The following is a 14474-nucleotide window of genomic DNA, read 5'->3' as shown; positions in this document are numbered from 1 at the left end:
ACCAACTGAGCCACCCAAGCGCCCCTTTTCCTCATTTATTTTAAGAAAGTGTATAATTTTTTTATTTGGTGCCAGGATTTAGATTTCTGGCTTTGGGCCAAAGCAATCTACTCATTACCAAGTAAAATTGGGCACATTCACTTTTTTTTTTTAATTGTAAAATGCACCTAACATAAAATTTGCCATCTTAACCATTTTTAAGTGTACAGTTCAGTAGTGTTAAGTACATTCATATTGTTATGCAACCAATCTCTGGAGCTCTTTCATCTTGCATAGCTGACTGCAGCCATTAAACAACTCTCTGTACCTCCCTCCCCCAGCCCCTGGGAATTACCATACTGTTTATGTCTGAATTTGTCTATTCTAGATAGGTACCTCATATGAATGGAATCATACAGTATTTGTCTTTTTTGAGTGGCTTATTCACTTAGCATTATTCCTTGAGGTTCATTCTTGTAGCATGTGTCAGAATTCCCTTCCTTTTTAAGGCTGAATAGTAGTCCATTGTATAGATATACCACATTTTGTTTATCCATTCATCTGTAAGTGGACATTTGGGTTGCTTCCACCTTTTGGCTCTTCCACCTGAATAATGCTGCTATGAACATGGGTGTACAATATCTCTTTGAGACCGAGCTTTCAATTCTTTTGGATGGATATATACTCAGAAGTGGGATTGCTGGATCATGTGCTAATGCTCTTTTTAAATTTTTGAGGAACCATCACACTGTTTTCCATAGGGGCTACACTATATTATATTCCCACCAACAGTACCCAAGAGTTCAATTTCTCCACATCTTTGCCAACACTTATTTTCTGAACACTTTTTATTTTCTGGTTTTTTTATTCTAATGGGTATGAGGTGGTACCTCATTTTGATCTTTACTTGCATTTCTGCAATGATTAATGAGCATTTTTTCATGTGCTGCTGGCCATTTGTTTATCATCTATAGAAAAATGCCTACCCAAGTCTTCTGCCCATTTTTGAATCAGGTTTATTTTTTTGTTGCTGAATTGTAGGAATTCTTTATATAGTCTAGATAATAACCTCTTAGCAGATCCATGATTTGCAAATATTTTCTCCCACTTCTTAGATTGCCTTTTCACTGTTGATTCCATGCGAGTAAATAGAAGTTATGTTTGTGACTTTTTTTCCCCTTTATGCCTTAAAAGCGGGTGATGGTAATTATTTTGATTATCTGAAACATAGTTATTTCTTATGTGGTTATTTCTTAAGTTAATTGGGGTGGGGGGTGGGGATTGCCTTAAAGCAATTCTTTCGACAACAATTTTCCACCACATTTCCATTCCCAGTGATGGATGCTTACTACCCAGTGAGTATGTTTCAGAACTACTGTAAAGACTTTGTGGAAACTCAGTTCTTTAACATCACCTCATGGTGTTCATTTAACTGATTTAAAAACTTTTTATATGAAAATTTTCAAATGTGTAGAACAGTATAATGAAACCCTGTACCAGTCACTCAGACCCAATAGTTAACAAAGATTTTGCCACATTTGTTTAACTGTATTCATTTTTCCTGAAGCCATATAACCTACATTATAACCACATTGCCATTATCATAACTCACAAAATTAATAGAAATTCTATGCATTATTTTTTTAAGATTTATTTATTTTAGAGAGAAAGCATGAGCAGGAGGGGCAAAGGGAGAGGGAGAGAGAATCTCAAGCAGACTCCGTGCTGAGTGTGAAGCCTGACACGGGGCTCCGTCCCAGGACCCTGAGATCATGACCCGAACAAAAACCAAGAGTCGGACACTTAACTGTGCCACGCAGGTACCCCTAAAGTTCTATGTATTATTAAATATGCAATTTAACATTTTATTTCCCTGGAGGGCTCTAAAATATTCTTTTATTGTTTGTTTGCTCAAATCAAGGTCAAAACAATGTCCACATGACATTGTGTTGCTGATTTTTTATTATAAAAGCAATAGATGCTCATTGTAAAAAAAAAAATTTTAATTATTCAGAAAGTTATAAAGTGAAAAGTGGAATTCCCCCTCTCCCCATCACCCACACTCCACACCCTACTGTTAAGTTTCTTTCATATCCTAGAAAATTTTAATGCGTGTATAAGCATATGTCTCTCCACAAATGGGATGATGCTATATATATGTTCTATAATTTTCCTGTAATAAAAGGTGGCTCTCAGTACATCTAGATCTGTTTAACAGCTACAAGGTATTTCCGTATATGGATGTGGCAAAATTTATTTAACTAAATTCATACTGCTAGGCACATGAGGTTGTTTTCATTCAGCCATTAGCAAGAGTGCTACAGTAAACATTTTGCATAGAACTCTGTCCACTTGTTCAAGTATTGCTGAGGGATAAATTTCTAGAAAGGAAATTGCAGGGTAAAAGTGTGGGTATGACTTTTATTTAGATACAGACCCATCAAAAGTGGAAGAATTCCATTTTCCCCACAAGCACACCAATCTAACAGGTAAAAAAAAGTGGGTCCTGACTACCTTTTAGAGTTTCTCTGCTCAGCAGTTTCCAAAGACTATTCATTCAAATGAAAAATCCATTAGAAATAGTTGATGCCAGCACAGTTGTAATCTAAAAATACCAGCAAAGTAGAGAACTGAAAATACCCAAAAATTTAAAGCTTTAAATAAGTTCCCTTGAATTTCAGATAAGGGAGGCTAAAATCATACTACCTCTCACTTGTGTGGGCTTGACCTAAACAAAGCTCTCCTGAGGGGACTCTAGGTAAAGAATAATAGCATACAGGGGAAAAATAAAACAAAATCTGATAGGTAAAGGATTCTCTCTATACCCGCCCTGTCCAATGTAGAAGCCACTAACCACATGTGGCTATTAAGCACTGAAAATGTGGCTAATGCAACTGTAGGACTGAATTCCTATTTTTATTTAATTTAAGTTAAATGTAAAAATGGATATCTAATTATTAGAAAACATTCGAGGTGTTTCAAACAACTTGAGTATGTGAGTATATTTTTCCACAGTAAGTTCCATGAAATCTAAATACAAACTAAGCATGTCTGATGAAAACCTCGTATCTGAATTGAAATGTATTTTAAGTGTAAAATACATATCAGATTTTGGAGATTTGTGTGAAAAAAAATATAAATAGTTTTTATGATGATTACAAATTGAAGTGTTTTTGATCTTATTGTTAAATTATTAAAATTAATTTCACCAGGTTTTTTTTAGAGGGGCTATTAGAAATTTTAAAATTATGTATATGGCTCATATAATATTTCTATCACTGCTGCTTTAGATCAAGATAGCTAACTACATTTTTCTGGGGAGAAGATTCATAGCATTCCCAAGAGTCTGAAGCCCCAAAGGAGGACACGGTACCTGACAGAATTATAAGGTCACCTCTCTGGCTCCTTCTGGAGGCTGCCCTCATAAAACCTTTTCGGAGAAGAAATTTGTTTTAAAATAAGGCACTTTACCAAATCACTGTACTCTCCCATGAAAGGGAGGTTTTCAGCACCTATCTCTTCTGATGTTCATCCCCTGGCTGGCCAGCTTGGAGCAGGCCTTACATATGCCGGTACTGAAAAATCTTAGTTCTCGACAAGAGTTAGCCTTCCAGAGAAAAGTTACAGCGTGAGAACTGCAGCAGCAGGATTCACCTCGCCACCTTCTGCCTCCCTCCCCACACCCACGTCCTCTGCCAAAAAAAGCAGGCTCTTTATTTGAACAAAAATCCTGAAAGGCTGTGAAACTGTTGCACGGCTAATTAAAAACTAAAAGTAAAAACCAAAAAAACTAAGCTAAAAGTAATTAAAACTGCTGACCCGAGAAGTTCATGGGGATAGCACAAAAATCAGGTTAGAAGCAAGGAAATTAAAAGCATTCTTTACTTTCAAATAATAAAATACTTCTTGTTAGTCATTTTATAAGTTAAATGACAACACTGAGAGTGGTATATCCTTAACAAAGCAGTAGCAGAGCATTTTATTGTCTCGTGATGTACCATTTGTGTTTCTCTCAGAAAGCTGAACATCGTTACACTCTTATCTTTTACATATTGCATATCAGTTCCAGACTTACTAGACCATAAGTTCGTAACTGAGGAAGGGAGGCCAGGAGTGAGACTACCAATGCCAGGACAGGGCCAATTAGGAGAGGGTGGAGGTGTGTATAGATTTAAAAAGCACATTCAAAATAATCATTGTTATGATTTAGCCAGGATAGGTGGTATATTTTGAAGTTTCAAAGAATATTAAAGGATGCATGGTTTGAGTCTCAAAAGGGAGCACAAGTGAAAACAAGTTTGAGGATCATGGCCCTAAGTCCACGTTGCTTTCCACGAGAGCAGGGTAGTACAGTAAAATGTCAGCTCACACTTGAGCAAATCAAAATTCTAAGAATTCTTTGTACTGGAGGGCATAACACTGAATAACATGACCCTGTGTAATAGTCTACTAAGTTCTTTAATCAGAGTAAGTTTGGACTTTAAATTTGACATATACAAAGTAGAAGCTTTCCTACCTACCTAAAGCATGCCTACGCTTATCACCCAAAGTAGGTATACTTGAAAAGTAAACACAGCATTTCAACTTAGTATGATCTTGTAAGGCAGAAAAAAGTCTGTAGGTCACTTTCCTTACAGCCACTTTTCATCCACAAGGAAGGCAAGAGCCATAACCTTTCTCTACAAAATAAGTGGAATCAATGTTAGTACAAGACTGGATTGTTAAAAATCTTGAGTCATCACTTCATCACCATCTGGGCCCATGGGAGCAGCAGAGTTGAGAATTAGGGACAAGTTGGAAATTTCCTTAGCCTGTTGGCAGCAGTCACCACGTAGAAATGTTTCTTGATGTTAAGGAGAGAAAGGAAGAAAAAATATATTTTTAGACCAATTGCTTTAAGAAGAAAAAATAAAAGGACTTAAACAAGTTTAGCCACTTGGGTTTGTTCAAAACTGAGAACCTAATGGAGAAAACAAATTTGTGGCAAAATTCTAGTAGAACAGCCACACAACTCTGGGGCATTCTGGAGCGAGTATGAAGTGAGAAAATACATTATTCTGCCCTTTTCATGTGAAAAATGGAGCCCACTGGAATACTGTCTTTCAAATTGTGATTCACAACCCACCAGTGGGTCATGAAGTCAAATTGGTGGGTTATGACCAGCACTTTTTTGAATGAAAACAAATACCACAGAATAGAAAATATTTGAGTGCATCACACTGTTTAGCAAACGTTGGGATATTTTTATTTCATATGTGTACGTATGTATTTGTATACTTGTATACTGGCTCTCTAGGTAAAGGCTTTTGTTTTTGATTTTTAGTGAGGATCTGAGTTGATATCAAAATGCTGGAAAGCCACTTTCCTGGAGGACAAATGTTTTGGGGACAGATTTTATGTCCATGGTACCGAAGAGTTCTATTTGTAAACAAAAGTATGAAGCTTTTACAACCTAATAGGGTTTTCCCAGCCCCTCTTTCTGAAACATGGAGGAATCAAATCTCAAGCTGCAGGCAATAAGTTCCAAGCCCTTCACTATTATTGTCATTGAGAACACATGCTCAAACTTCATTCTGTCATTACAAGTGTCCTCCTAAGTATGAACTTAATGCCACTTTTATGCCAGTTGGTTTTGGTCGGTGGCATTTTTAATCAAGGTAACAGGTTTTTTGTTTGTTTGTTTGTTTTTTTTTAAGATTTTATTTATTTATTTGACAGAGAGAGACACAGCGAGAGCAGGAACACAAGCAGGGGGAGTGGGAGAGGGAGAAGCAGGCTTCCCGCCGAGCAGGGAGCCCGATGTGGGACTCGATCCCAGGACCCTGGGATCATGACCTGAGCCGAAGGCAGACGCTTAACGACTGAGCCACCCAGGCGCCCTAAGGTAACAGGTTTTGACATAAGATACTTTTTTCTCCTAAATAATCTTTCTATTTAAAATGAAAATATAGGGCGCCTGGGTGGCTCAGTTGGTTAAGCGCTGCCTTCGGCTCAGGTCATGATCCTGGAGTCCCTGGATCGAGTCCCGCATCGGGCTCCCTGCTCTGCAGGGAGTCTGCTTCTCCCTCTGACCCTCCCCCCTCTCATGTGCTCTCTCTCATTCTCTCTCTCTCAAATAAATAAATAAAATCTTTAAAAAAAAAATAAAAAAAAAAAATAAAAAAAATAAAATGAAAATATAAGTAAAAACTTAGCTACACTTCTTTCAAAGGACACATTAAAAAGACAAATGCTGCCTTTCCTAAGAAAAAACAGATACCTTCCATTTCCTCTGAGCCATGTATTTCTGCAGTAATAATTGGGATTTGAGACGAACTTTGGATTTTGAAGCTTTGGCAGGCAAATTATTCAACCACTCATGTTTCAGGCACTGTGTGGCACTCATCCTGCAGCTGAGAAAAGAGAAATTGAAACTGTCAGTTAGGGTTGCCTTTTCTGGTTGTCCAGAAGATGGTTCAGCTGGGTAGGAAGCCTGAGTCAGTGGAACGGATTAATCATCTGGCGAGATTCGTGCCACGTACTAAAAAGGAACTCCTCATGTCTAAAATTCCCCTCCTTAGAAGTACAAGAAAGTCATCAGCAAAATGTCCCTGCCCTGTGTAGAGGGACTGTATCCCAGTGATTAATCATCTCTTCCAGAGAGCTGGGCATCGAGGCACGGAGTAGCAAGGCCAGCTGGGCCTGGAATTGCTCTTAAGAAGTCAAAGAACAGGGGCGCCTGGGTGGCTCAGTCGTTAAGCGTCTGCCTTCGGCTCAGGTCATGATCCCAGGGTCCTGGGATCGAGCCCCACATCGGGCTCCCTGCTCCGCGGGAAGCCTGCTTCTCCCTCTCCCACTCCCCCTGCTTGTGTTCCCTCTCTCGCTGTGTCTCTCTCTGTCAAATAAATAAATAAAATCTTTAAAAAAAAAAAAAAAAAAGAAGTCAAAGAACATGAGCCTTGAAAGAAGCTTGTCTCTCTTTCCAGAGAAAAATGTCAGTTTTGTTCATCTGAATTAAAAATACTTTTCCTCTCATAACTTTTCACCATCAGAAAGAACAAAATAGTAAAGGCCAGGGAACTGTGGGCTGTCTCAGAGCCCAGACGCTTGGGCCTCACCCTGGGTCGTTTGCAATTATTTCTTTATGTCTGATGAGTATCAGAAAACTCCATGGTTCCACCCATGACTTGGATATGGCTGCTGAAAACAAAGTAGGCCTTCATTCTCAACAAATGAGGTTTTCTGGTCTGTATTCTGGGGAAGAACATCTGCATATCTCAACTTTTTTTCAACATTAACCTATTAAAAGTGATAACTCGATAGTAGGACTAATTTATATATGTGGTCCTTTCTAAAACTCTGTCTAGGTTTTATGCTCCTAATTGTTTATTTTTTAATTGATTTCCTTCATCTCTTTCCCTGCTACTTTTTTGCTCCGAAGAGGTAGCGGACTAAGAAACCTTGGACAGAGTTGGTCCAGAGGACACCCAGCACCAGCCTGATATTCACAGCACCCAGATGGGTGGTCCCCATCAGAATGGTTTGAGAATGACGAGCAATGAAGGGTACCTCTTCTCTTTGACGAGCAGGCGGGAAACAAAGTCCTTGGCCTCCTCCGACAGCCCTTCAAAGGTGTCAGCGTCAAAATCCCAGCTACAGTTCACAATGAAATTCATGGTCTCTGCATCTGTTTCCCCTAGAAATGGGGACAAACCACTGAGTCTACAGAGGAGAGAAAGGACCGTCAGTCTGTAGAAGGCCATTATCTGCCAACACGCGACAACAGGATAGAGGTCTTACAAGGTTCAAGCAACATTAACCAGAACCAAGAGAGTTCAAAAGAAAAGCACCCCATTACTTCTCCACAGGAGATAGTCCAGTGTGTTCTGTTAGGGGAAGAAGTGGCAGGACTGAAAATTTAGAGGCATGAAGAGTGTTTGAATAAATCCCCATCATGCTCACCTATGTTCCTTTTAGCCTGAAGTGAAGAATAAATTGAGATCCAGTCCAATATGTCCACTTATCAGGTTACATATTAATTTAAAAATACCTTAGCATGTCTCTGAGACAGCCTGGCTAGTTTAGAGACTACCCCAGGCCTCAGGGCCTAAAAGAAAACTGGTTTCCATAGGCCCCTCTAGAGTGAGGCCAGAGAGACAGGACAGTCTAACTGGCTGGCCTTGGGCCTCAAACTTCCCCCACCGGATGCGTACACACATACAAAGTGTGGGGACACACGGTAGCAACTGTACCATAATGATAAGTCTGGGAGCAAAGCATGACTTGACTGGGCCTCTGAGGAAAAAGCCAAGGGAAGTCACAGAGAGATGAGGATGCTTCGTCAGTGTACATAGCTCCTCTCAGTGCACCCTAACTCTGCTTCCTCCGTGCAGAGAAAACGGCACAGGGCAGGAGGGACAGGTTAGATGATGCAGCAGCCAGTGTCCTGCCCTGTCCATCTCCTCTCCTTACTGCTCTGCTGTACTGCAGCACCTGCATTTCCTGGCTGGAGAACTTTCTCTCCAGGCGAAGCTGCTTTATCCACCCAGAAGTTTCAGGGAACCAGTGCCCTCGGCATCGGCTCACAAGCAATGACTGATAAGAGTTGGTGTATAAATGCCCTAACTCCCTCCCCGCTCAGATAGAATAACTGTGGAGGGCTGTTCCACAATGGATCCCAGACTTCCCTGCAGGATTCAACTCCACTTGCCCACAGTGGTAAGTGGCTGAATAGCACATGCTTTACCGGTGTCTTCCCCTGTCTCACTTCCCTACTCCTCTGTCGCTGTTTCCTGGGAACACCTCTCAAACGACTCACACTCAAAGTTTTGCTGCTTCTAAGGATTCCCAAACTAAGACAGATGGCCCCTATTCTCACTGGGAGCCAGGCTCCTGGGCACTCACAGCATGTAGATAATGACTCCCACACTCCACATGTCCGTAGGGAAGGACACAAATTCATAGTTGACAACTTCCGGGGCCAGGAACTCTGGAGTGCCGAAGTTCACCTTCAGCTTCTCCCGAGGCTTGTACCTGGGGAAGAGGGGGTGCAAAGGGCCATGGGAGTGAGCCCTGAGAGAAGATGTGGAGGCTGGGACTAATTCCAGGTAGGAGCTAGACATTCCCAACCCTTCCTGTCTGCCATGTTGTCTGGACCTCCCAACCCACCACATGCAGTTTACTGAGGAATCATTATACCCTTGGCCCCAACATCAGACTTTCCTAAGTCACTAGGAAGAATCAGAAAACCACAGCCCTCTCCCTCCAAGCAATTACAATGTGAAAAGGGGAGATGATCAATATATCTTATTCAGCATGTAGCCACATGAACACGCACAAATTGGATAGCAGCTGTCTGTGGAGGTCTGCTCTTGTGGTGTGAGCAATTTGGTTGGTGAGATGACAGTAAGAATTAGAGAAAGCAAATATGCTCAATATCACTAATTATCAGGAAAATACAAATCAAAACCACAATGAGATACCACTGCACACCATGACTCCTATAAAACAACCAAACAAACAAAAGACCAGAAAATAGCAAGAGTTGGCTAGGATGTAGAGAAACTGGAACCCTTGCTGGTGGGAATGTAATGTGGTACTGTTGCTATGGAGAACAGTATGGCAGTTCCTCAAAAACATTAAAAATAGAACTACCATATGATCCAGCAATCCCACTTCTGGGTGTATATCCAAAAAAATTGAAAGCAGAATCTTGAGATATTTACATACCCATATTCATAGCAGCATTATTCATAATAGCCAAATGGAGGAAGTAACCCAAGTAAGTGTCTATTGGTAGATGACTGCATAAGTAAAATGTGGTAGATACATACAGTGGAATATTATTCAGCCTTACAATATAAGGCAATTCTGACACATGCTGCAATATGGGTGAACCTCCAGGACATTATGCTAAGTGAAAGAAGTCAGTCACAAAAAGACAAATACTGTATGGTTCCACTTTGATAAGGTACCTAGAGTGGTCAAAGTCAGAGACAGAGGGTAGAATGGTAGTTTCCAGGTGCTGGAGGCAGGAGGAAAATGACCAGTTATTGTTTAACCGGTATAGAGTTTCAGTTTTCGCAAGATGAAAAGAGTTCTAGAAATTGCTTATTTAACACTACTGAATTAAATTTAAAAATGGTTAAGATGTTAAGTTTTATGTTATGTGTATTTTACACAATTACAAAAAGAATAAGAATTAGAAAAAAGGTTCTGGGGCACCTGGGTGGCTCAGTCAGTTAAGTGTCTGCCTTTGGCTCAGGTCACGATCCCAGGGGCTTGGGATTGAGCCCCACGTCGGGCTCCCTGCTCAGCGGGAAGCCTGCTTCTCCCTCTGCCTCTGCCCCTGCTCATGCTCCCTCTCTCTCTCTTTCTCTCTCTCAAATAAATCAATAAAAGAGCACATGCTGAGTGAGAGAGAGCATGAGCAGGGGGAGGGGCAGAGGGAGAAGCAGACTCCCCATTGAGCAGGGAGCCTGACACAGGGCTCGATCCCAGGATGCTGGGATCATGACCTGAGCCAAAGGCAGACATTCAACCAACTGAGCCACCCAGGCGCCCCGGTAAATAAAATCTTAAAAAAAAAAAAAGGTTCTGGACAGGAAGATTAATAAAGGTTAGAAAGAGAGTTGATGGCTGACTGGGAAAGGAGATGACTGAAAGTGGTTTTTAGAATTTTTAGTCTTTTAGAAAGTCTTTAGCTAAAATGTAATGGGCAACAACCAAGATGTCCTTTGGTAGGTGAGTGGATAAATAAACTGTGGTACATCCAGACAATGGAATACTATTCAGTGCTAAAAATAAATAAATTATCAAGCCATGAAAAGACATAGAGGAAACAAGTCCACAGTAGTAAGTGAAAGAAGCCAGTCTGAATAGGCTACTGTATGATTCCAACTAGAGGTCATTCAAGAAAGGGCAAAACTATGGAGACATAAAAAGATCAGTGGTTGCCAGGGGTTGGGGTGGGAAGAGGAAGGGAGAGATAAATAGGTGGAGAACAGAAGATTTGTAGGCTTAAAAATACTCCATATGGTACCATAACGATGGATACGTGTCATTATACATTTGTCCAAACCCATAGAATGTCCAACACCAAGAGTGAACAGTAATGTAAAGTATGGACTTTGAGTGATAATATGTCAGTGTAAGTTCACCTATGGTAACAAATGTACTACCCTGTACCACCCTGGTCGGGGAGGCATGACTGGGAGCAAGGGGTATATGGGAAATCTCTGCGCCTTCCCCTCAATTTCACTGTGAACCTAAGATTGTTCTAAAAAAAAAAAAGTATTAATTTATAAAATATAATGGGCACTTCCTGTTTGCCAGGCTAAAAGTTTTACATATATATAATCTCTTCTCATTCTTACACAGCCCCATGAAGTCTGTAAGATTACTGTCCCCATCTTACAGATAAGGCAATTGAGAATAAAATGAATATTCTGCCAATGTGCCCTGCTTCCCTTAAGCCAGGGAAGTGACTTGTCAAAGAGCTTTCTCTTCCAAATTTGCTGAGAGCCAGATAAATGCAGACCTGGGCCAACACAGCCTACATTGATCCAGTGAAGGAGCTACAAGGATCATCATGGTAGCCTTGTTGAGCGGGAAGCAAGGGACCTAGAAGAGAGCAGGAACCCTCCTCTGGCAACATGCGGCTCCCCTACCCTGCCAGCTGACTCAGGGCCAAGGAGCCGAGCTGAAAGGCACAACAAGCAGCCTACTATGCTCAGACAAGTCCCCAGGGAATGCCACAGCCTCTAGCACCTCAGGGCCAATAAGAAGAAGAGGACAATATAGTATTTGATTCATTGTATGAGGAAAAAAAAAACCGTTGTTAAGTAAATGGATGCAGAAGCCTTGATGAAGATCTTAATTTTGGTTTTGTTGTAAAATTGTTGTTTTCTTTTGAAAATGTACAAAATATCTATCACTAGATAGTAAGTTAATATTTGTGTAGAAATGAAAATTGGTTTGTGTAAATACACACCTTCCAGCAAATGTATTTGCAAATATGATGTGGTCAGTGCTTTGTGACATAAATGTACTTTTTCAATGTGTACTTTCACTTTTTAAATGCATGTTTCATGTTTCACAATAAAAGATCTGAAACCTCCCTCCATCCCACACAAAAAAGGAGAGAAGACGGAAAAAGAGAGGAGAGAAGACCCAGGCTCTCAGCCCCTGGAAGCCACTTTCCCAGAGGCTGCATGATTGTTCTCACTGCTTCATCTTGCCCCATAGCCACATCCTGTACCACATGACTTTGTAGCTCACTCCGCTAGAGGCAACATATATTGCCCCACCCCGATGACACTGGGCTCGGCCACGCGAGCAGTGCGGGGAGTGACAGCGGGCCCATCCAAGCTAGACTGTAAAAGCCTGCCCTCTAGCGCCTCTGCCATCACCATGAGGAGAGAAAGGGAGACGCCTGGAGCAGACCCGTCCCCACTGATCTGCATCCTGGATCCAAGCCCGTGTCAGCTCAGTGACTGGCAATCAGTGATTCCGGACCAGTGGCGCCTGGGTAAATATTTAACAACCAGCCATCTGATTTAAAAAAAAAAAAAAAAAAAAGTCCTGATTTGCAGCATTTGCCATTTTCAGTGGTATAAATACTGATTTCACCCTGACTGATTGCAAACTACCATCCTGACATCACTGAATGCAGAGCTGGGAAGGGACTTGCCATAGCACACCGTTCCACGGTCTTCCCACCGTACAGATACAACAGGCACAAATGACCTCAGGAGTAGTGAAATGTAGTACAATAATTAGGAAGTGGTAACACTTGAAAATAGTAATCTTTGTTTTTAATATAAGTTCGTTAATTGTTAATTAATGGTATATTTTAACAACTGTTTACAAGGTTCTTTATCATGAGCTGCTATGAGTTGGGTCCAGCGTACCACTCCCCCAGCTGGCTCGCAAATGGGTGGATGAGAATAAATGACTGTTCTAAGCCTCTGCAATTTGGGGTGGTTTTTTTTTTTTTTTTTAAGATTTTATTTATTTATTTGACAGAAAGACAGAGACAGTGAGAGAGGAAACACAAGCAGGGGGAGTGGCAGAGGGAGAAACAGGCTTCCCGCTGAGCAGAGAGCCTGACGCGGGGCCCCTGGGATCATGACCTGAGCCAAAGACGATGCCTAACGACTGAGCCACCCAGGCGCCCCTGGGGTGGTTTGTTACACAGTAGTACTGTGGCAGTAACTAAGCCCAAAGCTAGGTCAAAATATCCACCAAGACCCTCTCTCCAAATTCCTAGCATAAGGCCCTCTGTGACCATAGAGTCACATATGAGGTGGCAGCTCCTTGCGCTGCCAAAGGATCTGATGAAATAGGCTTGGATTCCAATCTGAGCACCAGACTGGCAGTCAGGAAGCCAAACCCTGCACCCAACATTCTGGAGACCAAACTTAAGATATTTCCCATCCCGGCCCCATCCTTGACCCTTGACAGATTCCCTACTTAGACCCACTGATGGGTCTCACTGCCCAGCCTGGTGTAACGCTGGTCCCTCTTGCTGGATGTCATGGCCTCTGAAGATCTGTGTGTGCCACACCCCCCCCCCACTGGCTCCATGACTGGGGCCATCCCCCCACTGAAAATCTCAGCATCTTCTAATAGCTCCACCCAGAAATACCACTTTACTTTCTACAGTTTGTATTATAGGGGAAAACTGGCTTTTCCTCCTTCTTTACAAACATTTACTACTTCTGGCATATAAAATACGCTCTCTCAACCTGCACATTCCCCCCACAGATTCTTCTTCTTAGAAGGACATGCTTCCCAGGAAGCAGGCCAGTCTGGCAAAATCCAATTTGCCAAATGATCCTTTTGCCCAATGGGCAGGTTGCCGGACTGTTGAGGGTGTTTTTGATGTTTTCCTTTCACCTCCCCACTGGAACCTGGGCCTCCGTCAGCCCAGCTCTGCTGAGTGCGGTTTCCTGAGTATCACATGTTTCAGACACCTGCACTTCCCCAGTGCCCAGCAGTTTCATGCGGGTGGCCTTCTCTTCAATGTGGTTCCCCACGTTTATTTTCTTGAACTTGCCCTCCATCTCTGGGCCATTAGCAAAATTATTGTCATCGATGCCTTTGACCTGGTTAAGAAATTTATCTGACAGTTTGGGATGGACTGCTGAGAGTTTGGGGATAGATTTTGACTAACGTGCTTGGTAAGCTGGCCCACAGCCCTTTTCATTCCCCACCAGGTAATTTAGTGGCCTATAGGATAATGTTCCAACATTCAGGACTCCCTATTAACGCCCTCATCTTCACTGTATCTTCTTCCCCCGATCCCACCCCAGCTCCTGCCTTCCCCAAGAGATCCTGTGCATGCATGGTGTACATCCTATACCAACCCCCAACTTCCACGCACCCCCACCCCCCCACCCCTGTATGCTGGAGCCGGTTCTCACCGGTACACGACAGTCAGTTGTGCCCATCTCCTCCCAATCTGCATTCAGTGACATTGTGTTGGTAGGTTGAACTCAGCTAAAATTAGCAAA

The 14474-nt window shown here is 42.0% G+C and overlaps 1 protein-coding gene across 5 annotated transcripts in view; it reads right to left on the bottom strand.

The window, feature by feature from the left end:
- Nucleotides 1-3929: 3929 nt before the first annotated feature.
- The window catches only part of MYLK3 (myosin light chain kinase 3), a 64372-nt gene continuing 53827 nt past the window's right edge, over nucleotides 3930-14474 (bottom strand). For all 5 annotated transcript variants that reach the window (XM_078063656.1, XM_036088254.2, XM_036088255.2 and 2 more), the window contains exons 10-13: nucleotides 8863-8991; nucleotides 7528-7680; nucleotides 6239-6371; nucleotides 3930-4822 (exon numbers count right to left, since the gene is read on the bottom strand). In XM_078063656.1, coding sequence (XP_077919782.1) covers nucleotides 4763-4822; nucleotides 6239-6371; nucleotides 7528-7680; nucleotides 8863-8991 — 475 coding nt within the window. In that variant the 3' untranslated portion in view covers nucleotides 3930-4762. The remainder of the gene's footprint in view (nucleotides 4823-6238; nucleotides 6372-7527; nucleotides 7681-8862; nucleotides 8992-14474) is intronic.

This window comes from Halichoerus grypus, chromosome 15, assembly GCF_964656455.1.
Source record: "Halichoerus grypus chromosome 15, mHalGry1.hap1.1, whole genome shotgun sequence".
Classification (NCBI taxonomy): Eukaryota; Metazoa; Chordata; class Mammalia; order Carnivora; family Phocidae; genus Halichoerus; species Halichoerus grypus.
This window is presented reverse-complemented; position numbering and strand designations above follow the sequence as displayed.